Genomic DNA, 25106 nt, shown 5'->3' on the forward strand with positions numbered 1-25106 from the left:
AGTCTTAACCACTGGACCGCCAGGGAAGTCCCTAGAGAGAGACTGAATTCTAATACTCAAGTTTAGGGACAAGACTTTTCTTCCTGTGGGCATTAAGAGCTTTACTTGAATTATCTCATTTAACCCTCACATTTCTCAGATGCTTTTATTATCCTTACCTTACAGGTGAGAAAACTGAAGCTTGGAGAGGTTAAGTTGCCCAACTTCACACAGCCAGAACATATGACCCTTGGGAGCAGAGGCTAACAAAGTGGGGTGCAAGAGGTAATCCAAATTTCTTGAAAAAGAATTAGATTGCGTATTTTACTTATCTCACAATATGTTAAATTTTTGTCACGTTTTAAGGTTTATTAGTCAATAAAGTATTGTTATACTTTATAAATAAATACGCATATCTTGGAACACATGTTCAGAAAATATACATAAGAAAACAGGTTTGGAGGTCACTGCCCTGAAGCATGAACTTTTAACCACTGGGCTATACTGGGTGGTCACAGCACAGGCCCAGGAAGAAGAGCAGGCTGGGTCCCTCAGGGCCTATGAGAAGGGGGCACTGGACTGATAGGGCTTCACTAGCTGCAGGGCCCCACAGGTCTCCCATCCACAACCCTGCCTTGGCTTCTAGTACACTTCAGTGTATCTCAAGCTGAACTCCACAGCCCTGCCTCCACCCTGGTGTCAGCAGACATCGGGAAAGTCTCATATTTCTGCTCCAGTGAACATTACCAGTATAGTCCTCTCCACCCCATCGCCTCCTGCCCATTTCTGTCTTCAGTTCCACCTCTACCCTTTCTACTCAGTACCAAACCTTAGCCTGACAAGACTAAGCTCAGGTCTTAACCCTGCCTCACAGGGCAGTTACGCAGGATCAAATGCATTCACGACCAGTGGCATGGTCTAAGTTTTGCCCTGTCTCTGCAGTTCCATCTAATAAAGCTAATGCCCCCACCTTCCCTGGCACTACCCAGACCCCTTCCCTGCTTGACATTCCTCCATAACATGGTGATTAATCTGACACTGTTCTACTCGTTGGTTTCTTGTCAACCCCCCACCCACTCTGTTTGCCAATTTTCCCCACTACACTTGAAGCTCCGTGAAAGCAGAGCTTTATTTTGTTCAGTTCTATGATGTGCCAGGCACAAAGCAAGCACTCAAACATCTATTGAAGGAATGAGTGAAATGCCAGCTCCAGTCCCCAAATTACAGTAGCCACACCAGAGAAAATGTTCTTCAGGAGGTTGAATTCTACCAGCATAACAAACAAGGACAGAGTGCAAAATAAAAATAAAATAATAATAAATAATAATAAAACAAGGACAGAGTGATTTCAGAGGCCAGTGCTGTTTGAAAGCCACCATTTTAATGAGAACTTCTTCACCTGTCCTAGACTCCCTCCCCTCAGAAGACTCTCTTCCTGTTGAGAGTCAGTATTTTATACACCCAAACCAACTTCCAAACTCCAGACGTAGCTGTCTTCACCTTCTCCAGCTCTTCAGAGTTCCAACTTGACATGAGAGAGCATTGTGTGGAGGGAGGGTAAAGACTTTATAGGAAAAAAATGACAATGACATGCCTGATGGTTCATTTCTGGGTTTCTTCGCAGGCCAATTCAAATCCTCCAAAACAAGGTCAAGTAACCCAAGAGGCTTGCGTTTCCGTCACAAACTGTTCAGAAATTGTGCTCAGATCTCTGACTCAGACCAGGTGTCCTCCCCACATGGGCAAGGCCTGGTAGGGAGGCCACTCCAGTCTTTTCCAATAGCAATAAATAACCCTGCGGTCTGAGCAGCACTGGAGGCTGGCCGGGAACCACCCACGGCTACCGCTGGGAAGCCAGACCTGTCTCATAGCCCTCCGTCTTCATGTCATTGAGCCCCAGTTCCTCGTTTTGGTCAAATGTGCGATTATAGTGCTCCACCTTCATCTCAGGATCATCTTCTGGTGCGTACACGTTCTGCAAGGCCAAGGACAGACCATCAGTGCCTGTGCCATCCTGCCACCCCCACCCCCCCAGACAGCTTCCAATTCCCACTTTCCCAGGACCTTAAGGAGGTGTTTATTCCTTTTTGTTTTGTTTTGTTTTTGGCTGCACGCCATGCGGGATCTTAATTCCCTGACCGGGGATTGAACGTGCGCCCCCTGCAGTGGAAGCAGAGTCCTAACCACTGGACCACCAAGGAAGTCCCTTTATTCTCTTTTTAAGGGCCTCCAACACCCCATGGCTAGGCTCAACTCGTGGGCAGCAACAGAACCCACATGGGCTAGAAGTGGGACTGCAGGGAGAAAAACTTTCTATCTGTACCTTCTTACGAAGAGAGTAGCATAGTCTTAACAGTGGAGAGACCTTAGAACAGTTTTGCCTGACCCATAATAACTGCTCAATAAATGTTAAAGTTACTGTTAATCACCAGAGTATCTCCCTAGTCAGCTTAAAGCCTTTTCCCATCTTGGCCTCTGGACAAGGCACCATTTCTCCTCAATCCACAGTCAGATTTGCAAAATGAAAATGCCACTGCTGGACTTAGAGCTGGGACTCGAGCTAGACTAGAGGAAGAAGGAACCTGGGAGTCTCCTTTTTCCCCCTCTTGACACACACTTACTGTCCCATACACCTTCCCCCTTCCTCTCTTATGTTCCAATTTCTGCTAAAAGGTTCCTTGATAAAAAGCAGTTCATTTAGAATTAAGTCTCTCAGTTTCTGGAGAAATGATACATATTTAAGGAAGGTCAGAAAAGATATCTCTGTGAAATACCAGGGAAGGTCTACAGTACCTGCAAGTAGCTGTTTCCTGCTGGATCATCCATAACAAAGTGGGCCTTCATGTTACCCTCAATGATCTAAAGGAGACAGAATACAGCATGAGCATGTAAATCTTACATAGCTGCTGGCAGGAAGGGACTATGTCTGCCACACAGAAACCAACCCAATTTACACTGCAGAATCCCCCAAAGTTTTAAGAATTGGTGAAATGAAGGTGCCTCTAGAGGTGGAGTGGAGAGAATCTAAAATAAAGACTGTTAGACAGCTATTTAAGAAGCAATCCGGCATCCCCAATCTCCTCTCCCATTCCAAACAGACCAACGACTGCCCTTGCCCCACCCCAATAAAAGAGAATTCTGTGGAGAAGTTACCACAGCACACTATGGACAGGGGGACACTCGCCCAGTTGAGGGTAGAGGGAAAGAAATCAAGAACAGAAGTCAATGCACCCTTATTGGAAACAGACATACACACACCCCAGCCCTCTTCCCACACTCAGCTCTCAGAACACTGCCAGCCAAGCCTCCACCCTCAAGACAGGAAACGGAACACCCACTGATGGGAATCTGACCAGCCCAAGAGGAAACACCTAACAACTCTGGCACTGGAGTTACCTCAACAAAATGGCCAAGCTAAATCCCCCTCCAACGAGCCCAACGTCAGCAAGACTCACCCCACTCAGATGTTTTAGTCCTCTACTTTTAAATAGACAACCAATGACTACCAGACATCTGAGCAAAGCCCGTAATATTGAAAGACAGAAATCAAATGGGAAAAAAAACCTTAAGAGGAAATGGAAACTATGCGAGGAAAATAAAACGTCAAAAAAAAAAAACCCAAAATTAATATTCTCAAAGAGAAAAAAATACTACATCCTTAAAACAACAGGATGCTACTTTTTTAAAAGGAGGAGAAAGTATTGAAAGACCAAAAGCCACCTGGAAAATAAAAATGTCAGTGGAAATGAAAAACTCAATTGAAGGGTTGGAAAATTAAGATAATCTCCAAGAGTAGAGCAAACACAAAGAAACTGAAAACAGGACAAAAAAATAAGTAAATTACAGAAGACCAGACAAGTCAGTCTAACATCCAAAACATAGGGATTTCAGAAAGAGAGAACAGAGGGGAAGCAATAGAATACTTTTTAAAAGCTTCCTAGAACTGAGCCACATGAGTTTCCAGATTCAAAGAACCCACCAAGTGCTTAGCGACAATGGTTGAAAATTGGCCCACGTACACCAAATCACATCCTGAAATTTTACATCACAGGGGACACAAAAGTATCGCAAGAATAGGTCACAAACAAAAGATAGGGAATCAGAATGCCTTCAAACTTCTCAACAGCCAAACTGGGAAACTGAAAGACATTAGTGGGAAACTGGAAGACCTTAGAAATTCTGATAAAAAATTATTTCCATCCTAGAATTCTATTCCCAGCCATTAATCTAATATAAGAGTAGAATAAGGACTTCCCTGGTGGTGCACTGGATAAGAATCCGCCTGCCAATGCAAGGGACCCAGGTTTGAGTCCTGGTCCGGGAAGATCCCACATGCCGCGGAGCAACTAAGCCCGTGCGCCACAGCTACTGAGTCTGCACTCTAGAGCCCGTGAACCACAACTACTGAGCCCACGTGCCACAACTACTGAAGCCCATGTGCCTGGACCCCGTGTTCCACAAGAGAAGCCACCGCAATGGGAAGCCCGCACACCACAAGGAAGGGTAGCCCCCGCTCGCCGCAGCTACAGAAAGCCCGTGTGCAGCAACGAAGACTCAGTGCAGCCAAAATTAAAATATTAATTTAAAAAAAAAGGTGGAATAAAAAAATTTTCAGACATGCAAAGTCCCAGAAATTTTACTTCCCATGCATTTTCTTAAGAAGCTACTGGAGAAGAGGCTCCAACAGAAAAAAGGGAGAAAACCAAGAAAGGAGATGGCATGGGATATCAGAAACCAAGAGAATCCCCAACATGTCAGTTAGATGTTTACATGTGGCAAGAAAGGGTATGCAGCTTCTTGTTCACTGGAGCCCCAGGACCACAAGCACTGACCGGCCAGAGTCCTCTCACCTGGTTCAACTTCTGCCTAAACTCCTGCAGTTTCTCTGTCCGGCCAGGACTGGAACTGTCGCCCAGTGTGAAAGGGTTCTTGGTCACCTGCAATAAATGGCATCCAAACTGCTAGAATACTGGCTCCATGTTTGATAGGCTTAACCATAAACCTGGTGCGGGGTGACAGGGGTGCCTGTCAGGGAAGCTTGGTCGCCATTTGTGCCGCACCGCCTTTCTGACCTAGGCGGCCACCCCTAAAACCGTGTGAATTAATCTGCCAAGATGATAACGGGCAACATGAAACAAAAACTATAGAAATGTTCTTAAATATGATCTCTAGTCCTCATTGGAAGAGGTGCAAAATAAAGTATAATTTACAAAGACAAAATGCCCGACGACTGATAACCAGTTAAGCAAAATGATTCATTAAGAGGATAAACATATGGGTTAAGTCAACACACACATATATATGTATGTTCGGGACTTTTTTAGGTGCTGGAAGGACCCTCATGACCCCATTTTACAGTGAAATAAATGACTTACCCAAAACCGCAAAATATCTACATCAGCCCAGAATTAGGTGTGAGAATTTCCATTCTGAATTTCCAACAAACTTATCATCACAATCCAAAATAATATTTAAGCCTCTCAAATCAGCTTTAAAGCAAAGAAACCTCAGTTATCAGCTCCAAAAACTAGGACCTTTGCAGCCTTCCAGCCCCTTCCCCACAGCTGCACTGCGGAAGATGCCATGCACTATACTCAGGGGACTCACCAGTTCCCGGATGTCCTTCAGTATCCCCTCCAGTGTGGTGAACTTGCCCCCAAGGACAGCCATTCCCAGTTCAAATTCCAGCTCTGGGATTTCCATACTACATGTCTCGGACTGTGAGATGAGAGATCAAATTAGGCTTTAAATCAGGAGCTGCTAGAGAAAGCTAAGCAGAGTCCTCCTGCCAAATTAGTACCACCAGTGATAATCTGGGGACAAAGTCAGCTGTCCCAGTTTTCTCTGAATCTCCAATTAAAGCTAGACTCACTCCTAGAACCAACCTTAAAAGGGGGCATTCTGAGTCATGGCTCCAGCAGACATCCTGTCATTAGAGATCAGAAACAAGGGCCCTCACAGACACTAGAGGCAAAAGGCTGCCAAGTCATCAGAAAGAGCTTAGGGGTCACCTTCTGAATCTGCACTTCCTACCATGGATTAACTCTGCTCAGGGATCCTCAAACCCAAGGAAGTAAGGAGGTACTTCACAACGCCAGGATATGATTGAGAAAAGACAAATTCCCCCTCGACAGAGACAGCCACGTGCAGAGGAGAGTCACTTCCCCAAGCAGGTTGTTACCTTGAGCAGGTCTCGAGTCATATCTGAGGGATCAGTGATGTAGAAGGTGATCCTGGTGCCCAAGGGCTCTACTGCACCTCCAGATTTCACCTGCAACAGACAGCAGTGCCAGGAGCAGCAGCAGAGGAGACACCCATCCTCACCTGGTGCGGGGAGACCCGGAAGGGCTGGGGGAGTAGGCTTGGACCTCCAATCAGGCCCACCAATGGCTACCAAGGACAGTGCTTTCTAAACCAACAGTGGCAGCAGTCACCCAAACCAAAATCACTGAAAGCTGGCCAGAAGCAGAGTGCCCAGCACCGGCAGCCTGCCAAAGATTCACCCCAGATTGCCAAGAAACGAATTCACGGTTAAAAAAATGACTCTTGGGGCTGAAAGGGACTTCCAACTGCAACTAGTGTGTAGATTCCCTTTATAATTTTCTGGTTTAAGAATTGAAACAGCTTATGCGTGAATACACTCAGGAAAAGGGAATTTACAACCCTCCAAGGCAGCCCACTCTATATTCAGATAGACCTTGAAAGTTTTTTATTACTGAGTCAAAATCTGCCTCCCTGCTCTTCCACCCCTCTGAGCTGTAGGTCAAAAAGTAGTTCTCTCTCTTCCATATAACCAACTTTGAATGTCTTCAACAAGTTATGCTATCTCTAACTTTTCTTCTCTAAGCTAATTTCTAGTTCAAGAGCTCCTCACCCTAAGCAGCTTCAGAAAGGATGAAAGCTACTCTTCCCAAACGATGAAGCCCACCCACCTCATTGGTCCGATGGCCGCAGTTCTCGCAGTTGGTAGCCATGATGATAACCTCCTTAAAGTGGGGAATTTCTGGAAGATGGAATTAAGGAAATCTGCTTCCAGGACAGCAAGACCACCCTGTGGGGAAGAACAAATCCGAACCCCACAAACACACAGCTGCTGGTCCCAGGACTGCAGGAAAGAGATCACAAGAAGCAGCCTAACTCAGACAGCCCCCCAGAAGAGGGCAAGGTCACCACCCACGGCGATCGCTGTTCATCAGTGTTTGATGACATGGCTCAGGCCACACGCAGGAGCCTAGAGACCATGGCCTAATTCTCTCTTTGAACCCAAAAGCCAAGGTGCACGGTCTAATCAAAGGCAACATCCCTCTCATCGCTCGGAATAAAGCCTTGTGCTTTCCCTGAAGGGAGTACTCTCCAGCGTGAATATAATCTTCATGCCTGAGTCAGATGAAGAGCAACCCAACTGCCCGACAAAAGATACGAACTAGCTTCATGTTGGTCTGGGCTGGAGCATTGCATTCCGGGCAGTTGGTGTTGAACTGGAGCACCTGGAACACAACAGGGGACGTAGAGTGAGCCCTCCCAAGCAGGTGAAGCCTGCTCAGGCTGAAGACATTCAGCTGGTACACTGGCGGCCACCCGTGAACAGCGTCAGTCTCAGCCCACCACTCTGCTCCTTCCTCCACAGTTGCCAATGTGACTCACTTCGTTTCTGAGATCTTCCTCTTCTGGTTTCTCTTCTGGTTCCTCTGCCTAAAGTAGCAGAGATGCAAATCATACGTTGGCACACAGACCTCAGCCTCGCCAACACCCTGCCCCAGAGTGAGAGAAAATGCTCTGGCTTGCTTACGTCAGCTGCCACCTTGTGGGTTTAACAGAGAAGTTGGAAAGCAAAGCCCCAGGCAAGGGAAGAACAGAGCTTAGGATAGGATCACAGCCACTGCTGTCCTGTGTTGTAAAGTTTACCCAAAGTCCTTAAGTGAGCTAGAGGGGAGGCACACACATGCTGAGATAGCGTACACAGGGCGGCAGCAGCAAAATAAGTTCCCACTGACTCCCAGCAATCGGAGTGCAAGATAATTCCAGAGCATTCTTCTGGCTTCTTCAGGGCACTTACCTGGAGCCCCAGCATCTCTTCCTGCTGTAGAGTCCGATTATAGTGTGTGATCACCAGGGCATCATCTTTCCGGGGAGCATGTGGGTTTTCCACAAAGCTGTTCCCTGAGGGATCATCAATGATCTAACAGATGGGTAACGAGAGAGCAGTTATAACAAGAAATCATGTACGATCCTCCACCTACCATCAGACCACAGAGGCACCACAGAAAAATCTCAGACTGTCTTAATGGTCCCTCCTACCCTAAATCTAGGGCACCTGGAGTCCCTCAGTACTCACCAGGGTGAAAGGAGAGGCCACTTGCTTTAGCTCCTTCAGTTTGACAATGAACTCATCAATTCTTTCAGCCGTGGCTTCTTCATTCGCCTGACAGGAACAAAGAGTAAAAGATCAGCCCTGGGGATAGAATTTATGCCCCCATCACTTCCGACAGGAAGCCACCACCTGTCTCAGTGTGACTGGGAACAAAGACTCAGGCTTCACGATAAGAGGTAGCAAATTAGTTTGAAGTTTATGGGCGGTGCCAGATGAGCCTCATTGTCTCACTCATTCAGCCATTTAGTCCAGGCATTTGTGCCAGGTTATAGATAACAGTAAATGAACCAGAGCCCTCTCATGGGGCTCCACAGCCAGTTAAGACGACAGATGACTAAATTTGCAATTATATTATTTCATACATATATATATATGTATATATGAAATGTCATAATAAACATAAGATACAATGGAACACTCAGGAAGCACAGATAAGCCCAAGAATATCAGGAAAGGGTCTTTGGAGGCAATGTTACAGTGTCTGTCTGGGAAGAGGCCTCAATGTACAGTGGGGGAGGGGAAGTGGAAAGGAATAGTGGTACAGCATATGCAACATCCAGGCAGCTATAACATCGCTGTGTGCTTCCCCACAAAGTTCTCCAACATTCAATCAGAGACAGCTCAGCCACGTGGGAAGGGGAACAAGTGTACATAAATAATTTTTCCTTGAGCTGCCGCCATCAGAAAACCCCAGCTCACCCTTCGTGAGGGCTGATCCAGCTCAAGGCCAGAGACGGCACGGCTGATCAATCCTTCAACAGTAGTCAGAGCTGGTGAGGAAGAACAAAAGACTGGTCAGTCTTCACTTCGCTATCAAGTGCCTGCAGGACCCTGGGCAGTTCACTTGAACCCTCTGGGCCTTGATTTCACCTGTAAAATAAGGAGGCAGGGAACAAGGTTCCATTCACCTCTAACTCATTCTGGTTTTTCTGTAAGATGATGTGGAAAAACCCGGACGAAGCTTTTGGCCAACCCAATACTATCTTAAGCTGCTTCACCTAAGCTTTCTGTTTATGTTAAACCAGTGAAGATCACAATGATGTGGCCAAACCCACACACAAGCCACTAGGCCTGGTACCAGGAGTTTTGCAAGAAAGTAAGATTTGAGCTAGGCATGAACAGTGCAAACACTCTGACCTTAAACTTACCTCCTTTCTGGCTGAAGGCAGGAATTTCAAAATCCAGCTCTGGGATCCTTGTGGTGGCAGAGTCAGTCTTCACTACTTCTCTGTTCATGTCCTGGGCAGAAAGAAAAACCTTCAGTCCACAGAGGTCTCAACAATACAGGTTCTTCTCAGGAAATAACAGAGTGCCCCCCCCCCAACCTCCACCCTCAGAGGCCCCAGCCCAGCTGTCTCTTCCTCTCTCCACTAGGGGGAGTCCGGACTACTCCTGCGGAATAGTACCTTGATGTGAAAACCAGCTACCCAAACGATGAGAGTACTATTCATAACTACTGCTCATTTGATACTTTCTGACAAAGTTTACAAAGCGCTTTCACAAGTCTTACCTCACCTGAGCAGATGACAGCACCAACGCCATTTTACAAAGGAGGAAACTGAGGCTTGAACACTTAAGTGGATTTATTTGAGGTCCGACCACCTGGACCAGAGCTATGACTCCAGTCCCCAAGCTTTCTCTAGGACACTAGGGTAACTGCTCTGGGCTCCTCTCACCTCCTGGGCCCTGACGGTCAAAGTATAGCGCACTCCCTGGTCCTGTATCCTGCCTGCCGACTGGATCTCCGTGTTGTTCCAGCCACAGTGCTCGCAGGAAAAGGAGCTCACGATTATTTCTCTAAAGAAGGGAATCTCGGTGAGCAGGAGGCGCGTCATGCCCTAGGGAAGCAGAAGACAGTTAGGGAAAGAACCAATGAAACCCCCATCCCCCATCTACTGACCCCCGGGCGTGCCTCGCCTCCGGGTCCCCAACTGGACCAGCCTGGCCAGGTCGCCGACCCCCGCTCCTCCCCTCCTCAAACCAACCCTCCAGCCGCCCGTGGCCGCGCCCCCGCCTCACATTACGGTAGCAGTTCATGCACAGCGATTCGATCTCGGTAGGCTGCTGCTCCTCGTCATCAGCGCTAATAGGCCGGAACAAGTGCCCCGTCCCGGGCTGTCGGGTCTGGACGGGCGAGGGGGCAGCAGCAGCCGCCGGGAGGCCAGGATCCACAGCCCCACTGGCCAACATGACCACGCGCTGCTCAGGCCCCAACTTCGGTCTTCTGCGCCTCTCTTGGCCCCACCCCTTCCTCCGGCACTTCCGCCAGCTACCGCCCCGCCCATCCTTAAAGAGGCCGAGGACTCCCCTCGGGGAACAGTACCTGACACGCGGTTTTCCAGTTGCCGGGATTATTCGGTCCAGACTTCCAAAGCCAGCCGGATCCAGGCTTTGCCTCCACCTCAATTCAGGCGTCACTGCCCCCAGGGCGTCCTCTCAGACCCAGGGCAGTTTTTTGCTCCTTTGCAATAGCTCCGCCATACTGGGTTCTAACTATTAGTCCACAAGTCTAACTACGAGAGGCTTGACGGCAAGGGGCCTGGCCGTCCATCTGTATCCCTGAGGAGGCGCGCTCCTCCCTGGGTTTGCTTGGATCCGCCGTTGGGCCAGATGCTGCCTAGGCTCTAGATCACCCTCCCTTAGTCCCTCAATCTGTCTCCATTTCTGTTCTTCTCACTCCCTATTTCTGTCCTCATAAACACCTGCCCAAATTCCTGCCTCAAATACACGGCCCTCACTTTTACCCCTATTGGCTCATCCCCACCATATCCAACCCCAGCTGACTCACCCCTCCTGATCTCCTAACCACCACCAACAAAAACACCTCTTTGGGGGGTAAACTTTCCTTCCCAGCACCTCCTCTCCCTGGGCACCTTTCTCCCACTTCTGGTGCTAAATCTAGGGTGCCATGGAAGAGATCCAGTCTGCAGGCATGATGAGGCCCGATTCAGATGGGGTCTGTGCTATGAGGGAGTGTGGCAGTGAGAACTCTGTGCAGGGTGGGCTAAGCCGGGAGGAAAGGGTGCTGCCCTGGATGTTCTAAGGGTACTGGACTGGGTGTGTTTACCCTTTCCTCTCTCCTCTTCCCTCCACTTCAGCCACCCCCAATTTTAGACTTCCCAGGGAGCTATGAGGAGTTTGGTTGCCCTCAAGTGAATATGTACATGGGGAATGGGGGTGGGGGTATGAGTTTGAGGGTCCAAGAAGAGGGTCAGTCATAAAAAGAGGGACAGTCAAAGAAGAGGCCATTCAGGGGCTTCCCTGGTGGCGCAGTGGTTGAGAGTCCGCCTGCCGATGCAGGGGACACGGGTTCGTGCCCCGGTCCGGGAAGATCCCACATGCCGCGGAGCGGCTGCGCCCGTGAGCCATGGCCGCTGAACCTGTGTGTCCGGAGCCTGCACTCCGCAACGGGAGAGGCCACAACAGTGAGAGGGCCACGTACCGCAAAAAAAAATAAAAATAAAAAGAGGCCATTCAAAATCTGGAACAGCCGGGACAAAGAAGACAGGCCACCTCAGGGGCCTATACCTCATGCACACCGTCCTGTGGTAAGCAGGCTGGTGAACAATGCAGGTGCAGAGGAAGGGTCTCTAACCCAGGCACACCACAGGTGTGACAAACAGCTGTCAGCCCAGCCAGAGCAACACCCCTCCGATACAACTGGATTAGGAAGAGGTCAATGAGAAAGAGTAGCGAGGGATTGAAGGCGGGTGATGGGTGTGCTTTGGGGATAGTGGTGAGGCCACTGCTTTCAGACATAGTCCAAATGAGAGTCACACCAGGCAAATAAGCTTCCATCATAAGCATCTATTTCATTTGTGTCAGAAATCTAGACTTCCGCCTGGGAGTCGGGAGGGAGGGGCCAGAGATGAGGAGGGCACGCAGTAGGCTCCCCAGAGGGTTTTAAGTAGCCCTCACAGATTGGAGGGCTCAGTCAGCTGTTTAGATGTAGTGTTATGTAAGGAAATCCAGGCTCTGCTCCCTCCCATCACGACCCACACCATTTGTCTACACCAGCATCAGCCAGCAGGGATATATACACACACACCATCACATGTTCTCTTCATCATATTTTCTGCTCTTTCTCCCTTCTCTTCCCCCAACAGAAGCTGTCATGGCAGTCCTGGGGAGAAAAGAGCTCCTCTCTGTGGACCAGCTCTAGCAGTGGCCACCAGGTGGCCAGAAGTGATCAGAGCCTGGCCCTGGGAAGAAGAGGCACGGGCTTCCAGCACCATGGCAACAGGCTTGCACATAATGACCCTGCACATACAGTGCCTCCTTCCCGCCCTCTCCCGCCACCCCAGAATGGAGCAACTCAGGAGGATTCCCAAATGAGCACGGGAAGCCGGGTTTGCAAAGCCTGGTGAATGTAATGCATCCGGACGGGGGAATTGCAGGTGGCTGGATGGCCTAGGACAACAGCCCTTTGAGTGACCTCAGCTATCCTGTGCAGGGCCCTCCACCCTCTGCCCAAAAGGCCACTGTCAAGGACATAGCTATGTTAGAGGTTCAGATCTTGGGCTCCCCAGACAAGAATCTGGGACGTGGACAAGTAGACTCTCAGGGCTCCCCCAGATGGCCAGGACTATGGTCACGAAGGCTGTAGTTGATGTCTTCCCACAGGTCGTCGAGGCGGGCCTGCAGCTCGCTCCGGGCCTTGCCTCGGTCCCCTTGTAGGAATTCTGGAGCGAAGGCGCTGTGGCCTGGCGGAGGTGGCGCCAGCTGCTGCTGGATCTGCTTGGTCTCTTGGTCAATGGCACGGGTGAAGGCGGCAATCTGCAGGAAGGTGTCGTGGCGGAAAGCCTGGAGTCGTTGGCGTACCTCCTGAGACAGCACCTGTGGGTCCGGCTGGGCCTCTTCCTCTGCACCGTCAGCACCGGCGCCAGCAAAGGCGCTGAGCTCTTCACGCAGCTGGTCGAGGTTCTGCTGGATGCGCGTGTGCAGGGCCTTGGCCTTGAGCGTGAGCTTGCGCGAGAGCACCTGCACGCAGCGGCTGAGGCGCGCCGGGCTGGCGGCCGCGTGCGGCGCCACGCTGCGGTGCAGCTCCTGCACGTGGTGCCCGATGCCGGTCACCAGGCGCTCCGCGTACGGGTGGAAGAGCTCCTTCACGCGGCCAGTGTGGTTTGCCACGTGGTCCTGCAGCTCCTGCAGCAGGCTCCGCGCCTCTTCCACGCCCCCCAGCAGCTGGGCCTTGGTGCCCTCTCCGACCACGCGCAGCTGCTCCTGCAGCTCCTGCACGCGCAGGGCCACCTGCTCCATCAGCTCCACCGTGTAGGGCTGCAGCTGCCGCCGCAACCCCTCCAGGTTCCAGCCCACGCGCTCGTGCACCTCGGCCATGTAGGGCTCCAGACGCTTCCTCACTTCCTCCAGCTCCTCCTGCAGCTGCTGCCGCATGCCCACCGGGTCGTGTGGGAGCCCGGGAGGCTCCCTCCCCTGCCCATTCAAAGGGCCCAGCTTTTCCAGGAAGTTGTTCATATTGCTGACGTCTGGCTCAAGTCTGTCTTTCAGGCTCCTGGGGAAGGAGACAGACAATCAGGCCATCAGACTGCTAGCACACTCATCTCCTTTGCCCCAAAGATGTCACTCACTGATCCTATGGAGAAACCAAGGATGCAGGGCGGTGGCCCCAAAGCCGGGTCTCCAGTACTAACCCAAGCCAACCATGACTCCTCCCACAGGAAGTACAAACACATGGCATACGCATATCCAGGTGAACACTTCCCAATTCCTTGTGCACGGAGGCACCTGGCCTCTCACATAATCCTTTCGTTCTGGAGGCTGCAATGGGGGGGCCCTCTCCCCTGCTCCCTGGTCCCACGCCTCAGAAGGCATGGAGGCAGCAGCTAAAGAGAGATCAAAGGCGGAGGCTGCCGGCAGGGGCTGCTGAACAGCCCAGGAAGGCCAGGATAGAGGGCAGAGCTAGCACCGCTCTGTTCTCTTCCCAGGGAGGACCACAGGTTGAGCAATCAGGCACTGCATCATCCCACCCTCTGGGTGTCTTCTCCCTTTGACCGCACCCCTTGCCCTGGCCACTCACGTGGGCTCCCGTGCCAGCTTCTGCTGCTGGATCTGCTCCACCCTGCCTTTGTCCGTGCTGCTCTGGCTGAAGTAGTCCCAGAAGCCTTTCCGTGCCTGGGTGATTGAAAGCACTGTGGAGAGGGAGCAGGTGAACAGGGGATGGGTTTCCTCCCCCAGGGTGGACGGACCCCTCAGTCCAGCCTCCACCCACTCCTCCACAGTGAAGTCAGGGTTGGAGACCCACCTGAGAGGAGGGCCAGAGCCCAGGTCAGAACTGCAGCCATACTTGCCATGATGTTCTCTGAGAAGAAAGGTGAATGGAGGCCTGGTGAGAGTGAAGAAGCAAAGAAGGGACACCTCCCATGGGACTTGCCCCAAATCTGTTAACCCTCCCCTGGGTGTAGCGAGCTCAGAGCTACCAGGGCTTAAGAGGACTGACCTAGTTGAATGTGGCTGGGAGGGAAAGGGTGTCTTCCTGGGATGGGTTGGGGGGCTCCTTTTTCACCTCATCACATCATATAGAGTTTGTGGAGCTCAAACTGCTTTGTAAAGGTTCCCCCCCGACCCCACCCCGCCCAGGAGACCCCAGGAGCAGCTCCCTCAGCCACTTCTGCCACCACTCCCCTGCTCACCTATTCCTGCCCCCATTTCACGGCTGGGAAAACTGAGGTATCCCGGGGGTGGGGGAAGAAGCTACTCTGCCAAAGTGCTCTAAGAGGAGGTCCTTAATTCTTAGTTCCCACCCACAGCTCTCTGCTCAGTCCCCTCCCTTAGGACTCCGACCCACATCCCTCTGCCCTGGCTGCTCACCTGCTCGCTTCTGGGCACAGAGAGCAGACATTCCGCTTTATAGTCCAGGGCCTGGGCCTCTGGCAACAATTGCTCTGAGTAAATACCACGTGGAAGTTCAAAGAAGGATGACCTCAGCTGCCTCCCAGTGCTTACCTCCTGCCCTTTCCTGGTACCCAGGGGGTTAATGAGTACCCTAGTAACTGGATGCTGCCCCAGTAGAAAAGCGCTTCCTGGAAAGTTTTACAAGGAGTGGGCCTGAACTCCTCACCCAGTTCCCCCAAACTCCTTGACTTCCAACCTTCCTGTGGACCTACTGGCTGACCCACCAATAGAGACAAGCCTGTTTGTCTGCTGAGGGCCCGGCTCTTACTCAACTGCCCAGAAGCACTGTGCCCCAGCCAGACAGGGACAGTGTCCAGCTGCCTGAACCTGAGCAGCCCTTGACACCTCCACCACGGGCTACTCAGGCAGCCTGGGAAGAGCCAGCATTTATAGGGTTGAAGACCCACCCACCTTCCAATTTATGAAATAATCCTGGAACAAGCTGGGGAAGTTTGATGGGGTGAAGATGACATCATGAGAGGCATCTGGGCCAGGGACATGGGGCCCAAAGAATGGGAGCAAGAGGAGGATTCTCCCCATGGGGAAAGGCTGAACTCCACCCACAGGGCCTCTGAGGAGGAGAAGCCAAAAAGCCCAGACTTCCTCTGATGATACGCCCACTCCATATACTTAAACACACACATTCATAAACTCCTGATTTTTGCTTCTAAATGTATCTTGAATCGATCTCCTCCCCTCCATTTCCACCACTGGTCATTTTACCACACCACTGTCTCTCACCTTGATCACATTTGTAGCCCCCAGCAGGTTTCCCTGCCATGGTCCTCCCTATTCAGTCCGTGCTCTGCTGTGGCTGTCCCAACCCACTTCTGGCCTCATCTCCTGCCACACAAACCCCTGGCATTCCCTGAGCATACCGCCTCTTTCAGGACCCTAAGCCTTTGTACCTGCCGTTCCCTCTGTTTGAAATATTCCTTGGTGAACTTATATTCATTTTTTTTCAGATTTAGTTTGTATTAGTTAAGATTTGGCTTAGCTGCAAATGATGGGGAAAAAAAGGAGAAAGAGAATAGCTTAAACAAAATGGAATTCTATATCTCTCTGAGGTAAACATAGGCCAATCAAGGCTCCTTCTGTCTTGTTGTACTATCATCCTCAGCAAAAGGCTCATGTCCAAGTTTCAGCTGCTTCAGCTCCAGCCATCAAGTCTACCTCCCAGCCAGCAGAAAGAAGGACATGTACCCTTCCTTTAAAGACACATCCCAGAAATGGTTCTTACCACTTTTACTGACATCCCATTGGTCAGAACATAGTCACATGGCTACACTTAGCTGAAAAGGAGAATGGGAAATGTAGTCTTTATTCTGGATGGCTGTATTCCCAGCTGGGAAAGAGCTATATTACTCAGGAAGAAGAGAAGAATGGATTTGGGAGGACCTGAGTAGGCTCCGCTGCACAGCTCCAGTATCACTCCAAATGCCTTCTCTGCCCTCACACTTTTCTGGAGACAGACGATTCCATATTAACCATAGAACATTTTGTATATTCCTGGAGTATCACACTTATTATCCTGCAGTGCAATGATTCATTGACATATGTGAGAGCTCTCTGAGTGGAGGGACTTTGTCTAATTCATCTCCATGTCCCCCTATTATGTTTGGCACAGCACATATTAAATGACTTGTCCATCATTACACAGTAAGAGGTGCAGCCAGAATTGGAACCCAGGTAGCTAAGGCCAGCATGGGATGGGGCAGAAAGGGTAAAGAGACCACAATCAGGTCATGAAAAGCTGTGTGCAAGCAGTCACTGAAGGGTATATGAAAGATCACTCTGGAGGGCAGCAAGACAGAAGGTGAGGAGACTGCTCAGAGGCTGTTTGAGTAACCTGAGAGATGATGAAGACTCTGAACTAAGGCATAACAATGAGGATTGGTAGGAGAGAATATATTTGAAGGATACTGAAGTGGTGAACTGATAGTACCTGCTGACTGGTTGGATGAAGGAGGTGAAGGAGAGGGAGGAAACTAGATGTTTCCCAGGTTCCTGGGCAAGTATGTAGATGATTGCATAACTTGTGTCCATCAACAGATGAATGGATAAACAAAATATGGTATACACGTATATACAATAGAATATTTTTTCATCTTAAAAAGGAATGAATTCTGATACATACTACAAAAATGGATGAATCTTGATGACATTATGTAAGTGAAATAAGCCAGACACAAAAGGACAAATCTTGTATGATTCCACTTACATGTGGTACCTAGAATAGCCAAATTCAGAGACAGAAAGTAGATTAGAGGTTACCAGGAGCTGGAGGAGGGAGGGATGAAGAGTATCTTCCCAGAGTATCTGTCTGGGAAGAAGGAAAAGGTCTAGAGATGGATAGAGGTGATGGCTGTATAACAATGTGAAAGTATTTAATGCCACTGGACTGTGCACTTAAAAATGATAATTTTATGTTATGCATATTTTACCACAATATTTTTAAATAGCATTTCTGGTACCCTAATGGTTTTCTGCTGAGCCTATGCTATAAAATATAGCTGCACTGGATTTTCTGTGAATCATCATCATCACCACTCCTTCTAATGTCTTTTCTGGGATGCAGAGGAGACACCTGGAACCATATTTCCCAGAATCCCCTTCTCTCTATGGGCCTAGGTTAGAGTCAGCGGGGTGAGATGGAAGAGGAGAGACCATTATTCTTCATTGGTTGTTGCAGACAGATGCGTAGCCAGACTTGGGGTTTAAAGCAGCTTCTGGGTGACTTTCTTAAGAATCACACTCATTGGTTTTGCAAACTAAGATAATTAGATGAGCTTCCCATTTGTAGCCACTTACAAGTGAACTTTTGAGAATCACTCCTTCAAGTGCAAGCTGAGATGGTCACTCCTCAAGCCCTTCCAACAGTTTACAAAACTGTAATTTTCTACATTACAGCCTTTCACACTTGAAAAATATAGAGTGGCTTCTGTTTTTCTGACTGAACTTAGATTAATACAATAGGTAGATGCAACACACACTCATTCTTCCCTATTTGATGATACAGTTTTAGTTTTTAAAATGTTTGGGTTGGTTGGAGGTATTTGTATATGGGTATGTGTTAAGTGCTTTGTGTGTGGAATCATTTTAAATCATTGTAGGCAGAGTGACACTTCACCCTAAATACTTCAACATACATCTCCTAAGAATAAGGACACTTTGACATAAACAGAATACCACTATCACACCTATGAATATTAACATAATTCTTTACTATCATCTAATATATACCATATATTCAAATTTTCCCAATTCTCCCAAAATGCCTTTAATAGCTGTTTTCTCTCTCTTTTTTCCTTTTTAAATTCAGTATCCAACACATTTCATGGGGTTGTTATGCCTCTGTTGTCTCTTTACATTTAGAACAGTATTCCCCAACCCTTGACATTGACTTTTTTTGAAGAGTCCAGATAAGATGTCTTGGAAAGTGATCTGAATTGGACTAGTCATTTCCTCACCATTAGATTCAGGTTAAACATTTTTGTTCAAGTCTTTGGATTCAAAAACCAGTCCCCTGAAAGCTCTTACTTACAGAAGAAATCAGCTAATACATGTAACTGGAATGATGTAATTTTTAAAAATCACTATTTTGCAACCCTCAGGGAATATTTGATTCAGGCAAGGTTCATTAATGAATGCTAAAACCATTAAATGAAAAATTATTGAGGAAAGGGATGCTCGCATGCCTTCAAACTATCTCCCCACAAATTACTTATAAATCACCAAACTTTACTTTTGCAATGGAGAAATCTGGTGGTTGATTTTAACCAAGTGATCAAACTTAACATCACCAAACAGTGGAACAACCTGATATTTTGTACCTCCAGATATAATGCAATAAGAAGGGTCACCTCTGAAGTGTCTTGAACCTGATTATTTCCACAGAACTTGTTTAAGCTTCCCTGTCTTCACTGTCTCCCTGTTGTGTAGAATCATGGTATTCACAGACAGCTGAATTTTTAGAAGAGAGTTAACCATCTGTTTTTGTTTTTGTTGTTGTTTTTTGATCCGAGAATTGCCAACATAATCTGACTGTAGAGTAAAAAGAATTTTAAAATGTATATTTATAAAGATTAAAAGGTACCTTGCTCTTTAACGCTCTGTAGCAGCAGTTTTACTGTAAACAAATGTATTAAACAAGTATACGGATCTCAAATAAAAACTCAGTGTGAACCGAATGGGAAGACCTCCTAGACAGTCTTTCTCTTGTGACCTGTTCTTCAGAGGAACAATAGTGACTTCTCATTGTATGTAGTGTATAAAATGTGCTGCAGGTTGCCCTCCTTCAGCGTACTCTGCCGAGATCTCAAGTGTAAGCTGTGATGCAGCAGTCTCTGCTCAGTGTGGCATCAGTTCCTGGATTCCCTTTCAGAACACACCAGGGACATAGAATAGAATCATAATATAATAACTGCTCTTTATGGATCCATTCTACATTGCTTATATTTCTATCACCAAGTCTTAATGGAAGTCCATTTCTTAAAAAAAAATTTTACATCTCAAATACAATTCAAAAGGAAAGGTATTTATGCTTAACACAGCATTAAAATAGCCAGACAAGTTAAGCACTGACCCGCGGGATCGTTTCTTTGTTTGTCTTGAATGACAATCTATTTGCATTATTTGTCAAAAAGAAAAAGAATTAAATAGGACATCTAGAAGTGAAATATATTGTCATTAAATTAAAAAAAAAAAAAACTCAGCTACAATTGGAAAGAGAATTAGTAAACTGGAAGGTTGATCTGAGAAAATCACCGAGAAAGAATCATAGAAATAGAGAAAGAAAATATGAAATGGAAGTTAACAGACACGAACAGAATAGGAAAGTCCAATATATTCCTACCAGGATTTCTGCAAAGAGAATAGAGACACTTCAGGCAATATCCAAAAGATGATGGCTGAGAAATTTTGAAAATTGAATAAAGCTGTGACATGAATCATCAGTTATAGGAAGCATCCTGAGTCTTGAGTAGGATTAAAATTAAAACAAATGCAAATCAAGACACATTATAGTGAATCTGCAGAACATTGAAGACAGAGTATCTTAAAATCAACCAAAGAGAAAAGACTAATGATCTACAAATAAAAATTATTAAACTGACAGCTGGCTTATCAACAATATATCTTCAAAAGACTGAAGGTAAATTAATGGCCAACCAAGAATCATACTCAGGTAAACTATTATTCAAGAGTAACAAGTTAATTTCAGAGAAGGACTGAGAGAGTTTATCACTTACAGATCCTTATTGAAAGACTACTAAGGATCTGAAATGGAAACAAACCCAGAGAGGAGTGGGATACAAATAACATGGAAGCAACAAACAATGAAATTAGTAAATGTTTAGGTAAATTAAAACAGCAGGGACTTCCCTGGGGGCGCAGTGGTTGGGAATCCACCTGCCAGTGTGGGGAACACAGGTTCGATCCCTGGTCCAGGAAGATCCCACATGTGGCGGAACAGCTGGGCCCGTGCACCACAACTACTGAGCCTGCGCTCTAGAGCCCGCGAGCCACAACCACTGAGCCCACACACCTAGAGCTTGTGCTCCGCAACAAGAGAAGCCACCACAATGAGAAGCCTGCGCACCACAAAGAAGAGTATCCCCTGCTCACTGCAGCTAGAGAAAGCCCATATGCAGCAACGAAGACCCAACGCAGCCAAAAAAAAAAAAAAAAAAAAAAGCATTGGTGATTTTACATGTATTTATGTAAATGTGTGTATATATATATTTAAATATCCATATATTTAACCCATATGAGATTAGTTTTTTATAACTAAAATTGGTCAAATATTGGCAATTTCATATAGTTCAACCTAACATGAAACATTTTTCCGTGTAGTTTAGTCTGTCTTAGTCACTGCTGTATTTCCGACACTCAGAACGCTGCTTGTCATGTGGTGGGGCCTCAATGAAAATTACTGATGAAGGGATTGCTTTAGAGAAGGTGTTGTAAACAACGAGGAACGAAAATATTATTGACTAGACCAAAATCACGTGGAGAATGGGAAAGGAGAGGTCAAGGTGAAAGCATGCGGCAGTCTTTACATTAGTCAGGAGGAAGATAAGAATATTGATTATCTTTAGACTTTAAGTCAAGTGGGAGGATTAAAATTTCAGGGGTAACCCATTAAAGATACAAAGAATACATAACTTTCAAACCAGCAAATGGGAAAGAGACTAAAGAACGTCAGATTGACTTCTAGTAAAGGCTGGTGGATTGACTGTGTGCATCAGCCTCTGCTCTTTTCTGAAATCCCAATAAAATGACATTAAAGTGCACTTAAAAAAATGCATAAACCCACAAAGAGAATAGGAGACAAAAGAAATTTTGGAAGCTGGAAAGCTTCTAGATAGTCAAACAATAGTAACTAAACACACCTGAGAAGATGAATTTTGAAGCAGCAGTGGAGAAAGGCAAGAAACCCCCTGATTGATATTATTGAACTCCCGAAAGCTCAGACATTAGCAGCAACAGATTCTTCTGGAAACATGGGTGGCGGGTTTTTGTGGTCAAGATGGTCCACCGTAAAGTGACCCATGGACTCAAGGCTTCACATTAGCTTCTTTTTTTCTTCTAATTTGCTATGAAATTTTCCAACATACAGAAAAGTTGAAGGAACAGTACAATGATCACCCTAATACTCACCATCTAGGTTCAGTAATTGTTAATATTTTGCCATGTGTGCTTTCTCTATATACATGTATGTATTTTATACGTGTGCCTAACCATTTGAAGTTGCAGAGAGCATGCACTTTTCCTCTAACAACTTTAGCTTGTATGTTCTAAAAAATAAGGACACTTTTCCACAAAACCACAGTACTCTTATCATACTTAGGAAAATTAATAAGAATTCCATAATATCATTGGATATACAGCCCATGTTCAAATTTCCCCATTTGTCATTTAACAAGCTTTTTATTAGTGCTTTATTATTTTCTCAGTCAAGATCCAATCGAGGTGGGGGGAGGGATAAATTAGGTGTCTGAGATTAACATATATACACTACTATATATGCCATAGATAATCAACAAGGACCTACTGTATAGCACAGGGAACTGTTCTCAATATTCTGTAATAACCTATATGGGAAAAGAATCTGAAAAACAATGGATATATGTATATGTATAACTGAATCTGTTTGCTGTACACCTGAAACTAACACAACATTGTAATAAGTCAACTATACTCTAATATAAAATAAAAATTAAATTTTAAAAAAAGGTCCACTCAACATTTATGCATTGTCCCTTGTTGTTACTAAAGTACTCTTTAGTCTTTACTAGGTTGTTCCTACTTTTTTAAAAATGACGCTAATTATTTGAAAAGACCAAGCCGGTTGTCTTGTAGAATGTGCCATATTCTTAATTTGTCTGATTGTTTCTTTGTAATGTCATTAACCTTGTTTCTCTATCTTCTGTATTTCCCATAAACTGGAATCTAAGTCTAAAGGCTCAGTTATGTTCAGGCTATATTCCTTTAAAGAGGAAGCAGGAACTTCACATTACATCACATCAGGAGAAATGCAGTGTCCAGTTGTCCCGCTGGTAATGAACCTAAGTTTCATCAATTGGCAAGGCAGTGACAAGGAGATCTCTTAGCTGTAAAGACATGCTAGTTCCCTTTGTAATTAGCAGGTGATCCCTTGGCTCTCTGTCCTTGGGAACCTGAAGAATTTACCACACATTCAAGATCTTTGCCTGAAATTATTATTTCATTGAGGATTTTCTAATTCTATTATTCCTTCTACATGTTTTAGCTGACATTATTCTGTAAAGAAAAGCTCTCCCTTATCAATGGGGATGAACTACAGTTCTTCCTGAAGCAGCAGCAGGGTAAATGCTTAATTCTTTCCTTTGACCAATTTACAGGAGAAGGAGGTAGTAAAATATTCTCCTCAATGGTGGCAAATTAAATGTTATATTGTTCTTTTGGCTGTCACCATGGACTCGGGGAATTTCTCTTTTTCAATTTTTATGATGATGCACAGTTATTACAAGGCAATATAGCCATGGTTGATGCTCAAACTCTTCCTAATTTGGCCAGTGGGAGCCCCTTCGAGCTGCTCCTGTGTTTTGTTTTTTTAAAAAGATTTTAAATTTTATTTATTTATTTTGGCTGCATTGGGTTTTCATTGCTGCGCATGGGCTTTTCTCTAGTTGCGGCGAGCAGGGGCAACTCTTCGTTGTGGTGCACGGGCTTCTCCTTGTGGTGGCTTCTCTTGTTGCAGAGCATGGGCTCTACGCATGGGTTCCAGGAGTTGTGGCACGAGGGCTCAGAAGTTATGACACGCGGACTCTAGAGCACAGGCTCAGTAGTTGTGGCACATGGGCTTAGTTTCTCCGCGGCATGTGGGGTCTTCCAGGACCAGGGCTCGAACCTGTGTCCCCTGCATTGGCAGGAGGATTCTTAACCACTGGGCCACTAGGGAAGTCCCTCCTATGTTCTTTTAACACATCCCACTTGTGAGTCAGGGTTCTTTAAAGAAACAGGACCAATAGGATATATATAGATATATAAAGAGATTTATTATGAAGGAGGCTCACACAATTATGGCGACTGAGAAGTCCCACAACCTGCCACCTGCAAGCTGGAAGCCCAGGAAAGCTGGTTCTAGTTCAAAGGCCTGAAAACCAGGGGAGTCAATGGTGTAAGTCTCAGTACAAACCCAAAAGCTCAAGTATTGGGGGCTGATACTGTTAACTCCCAGTCAGAGTCCAAAGGCCTGAGAACAAGAGCTCCAACATACAAGAGCTGGAGAAGATGAATGTTGCAGCTCAAGTAGAGAGACCAAATTTGCCCTTCCTCTGCCTTTTTGTTGTATTCATGCCCTCAAATGATTGGATGATGCCCACCCACATTGGAGAGGGCAATCTTCTTTACTCAATCCACTGGTAATCTCTTCCAGAGACACCCTCACAGACACATCCAGAAATAATATTTACTAGCTATCTGGGCATTTCTTAGACATCAAGTTGACACTTTGAGTGCTTCCTTGATTTCTGTTACAACTAGATTTCCCAAGCTCACCTTGTACTTTGTTTGCCCAGACCTGGATCTCCAAGGGGCCCTGGTTTGTTTTAGTAGAGAATGGTATTACCAAACCAGGTTCCGGTGCTTGGCATTGCTGTTGGGTTGCCTTTGCTTGTAGGCCCTTGCAGTTAACTAAAGGTATGAAATATATGGAAAAAAACCATGATTTCATATAGATATTTCTAATTCAATTTTTAAACTGCAGAATTTTTCTTTTTTTAATTTTTTATTCCTTTTCTCTTATGTATTAATTTGCTTTAACCTACAATACACATAAAATAGTTTCTTTTAGTCTATCGTTTGTCTTTTGACTTTGCTTAGAGTGATTTGATCTTTTGCCTTGAAAAATATTTTTATTTTTGTATAGTCAAATTATAAAGTAATTCACCTATTTTTTCTTAAGTACATGTATGGTTTCGTCTTCTCATTTAGATCTCTCATGCATTTGGAGTTTATTCATCTCCCATTTATCTCTCGTGCATTTGGAGTATATGGCATGAGGAATGAATCCAACTTTATCTTTTCCCAAATAGCTATTCAGTTGTTTCTCACATACTAAATTTCCATTTGTTCTTTGGCCTATTTCTGGACTCATCATTCTGTTCTATCGGTTTGTCTCTTCATATGCCACTACCACACTGTTTTACTTTAGAGCTTTATAGTACGTGTATCAGCTCCCTAAGGGTTTCCCCCTTATAAGCAGACAATCAAGAACCATAGCATAACCAAGGGGGGAAAGTGGGGGGGTAGGGGTGGTGGTGTGATGAATTGGGAGATTGGGATTGACAATATACACTAA

General features: G+C 46.4%; 2 protein-coding genes across 3 annotated transcripts; both read right to left on the reverse strand.

Moving 5' to 3' along the window:
• Positions 1–1325: 1325 nt before the first annotated feature.
• Positions 1326–11421, reverse strand: ZPR1 (ZPR1 zinc finger). The gene is made up of 14 exons (XM_067751103.1): positions 10370–11421; positions 10027–10188; positions 9499–9589; positions 9050–9120; positions 8315–8401; positions 8036–8158; positions 7624–7671; positions 7400–7466; positions 6912–6982; positions 6161–6250; positions 5587–5697; positions 4830–4916; positions 2773–2838; positions 1326–1954 (listed from the first exon to the last, which is right to left on the reverse strand). The coding sequence occupies exons 1-14, from the start codon at positions 10538–10540 to the stop codon at positions 1820–1822; spliced, it is 1380 nt and encodes a 459-aa protein (XP_067607204.1). The 5' UTR covers positions 10541–11421; the 3' UTR covers positions 1326–1819.
• A 721-nt stretch (positions 11422–12142) lies between these two features.
• Positions 12143–15607, reverse strand: APOA5 (apolipoprotein A5). 2 transcript variants are annotated; one of them, XM_067751106.1, is made up of 4 exons: positions 15531–15607; positions 14613–14669; positions 14388–14499; positions 12143–13862 (listed from the first exon to the last, which is right to left on the reverse strand). In XM_067751106.1, the coding sequence occupies exons 2-4, from the start codon at positions 14659–14661 to the stop codon at positions 12911–12913; spliced, it is 1113 nt and encodes a 370-aa protein (XP_067607207.1). In that variant the 5' UTR covers positions 14662–14669; positions 15531–15607; the 3' UTR covers positions 12143–12910. The 2 variants fall into 2 exon arrangements, with proteins under 2 accessions (XP_067607207.1, XP_067607206.1); XM_067751105.1 differs by lacking the exon at positions 15531–15607 and adding an exon at positions 15179–15480.
• Between the last annotated feature and the right edge of the window lie 9499 nt (positions 15608–25106).

Source organism: Pseudorca crassidens, chromosome 9 (genome assembly GCF_039906515.1).
Source record: "Pseudorca crassidens isolate mPseCra1 chromosome 9, mPseCra1.hap1, whole genome shotgun sequence".
Lineage (NCBI taxonomy): Eukaryota > Metazoa > Chordata > Mammalia > Artiodactyla > Delphinidae > Pseudorca > Pseudorca crassidens.

Excerpts from the sequence above, each read along its gene's own strand:
- ZPR1 (XM_067751103.1), bottom strand. The coding sequence starts at position 10,540 with ATGTTGGCCAGTGGGGCTGTGGATCCTGGCCTCCCGGCGGCTGCTGCT. Across the intron at positions 8,402-9,049 it reads TGGATCAGCCCTCACGAAGG|GCGAATGAAGAAGCCACGGC; the intron begins GTGAGCTGGGGT and ends TGTTCCTGTCAG. Across the intron at positions 7,467-7,623 it reads AGGAAGATCTCAGAAACGAA|GTGCTCCAGTTCAACACCAA; the intron begins GTGAGTCACATT and ends GTTGTGTTCCAG.
- APOA5 (XM_067751105.1), bottom strand. The coding sequence starts at position 15,209 with ATGTCTGCTCTCTGTGCCCAGAAGCGAGCAG. Across the intron at positions 14,500-14,612 it reads GGCTCTGGCCCTCCTCTCAG|TGCTTTCAATCACCCAGGCA; the intron begins GTGGGTCTCCAA and ends CCCTCTCCACAG. Across the intron at positions 13,863-14,387 it reads AAGCTGGCACGGGAGCCCAC|GAGCCTGAAAGACAGACTTG; the intron begins GTGAGTGGCCAG and ends CTCCTTCCCCAG.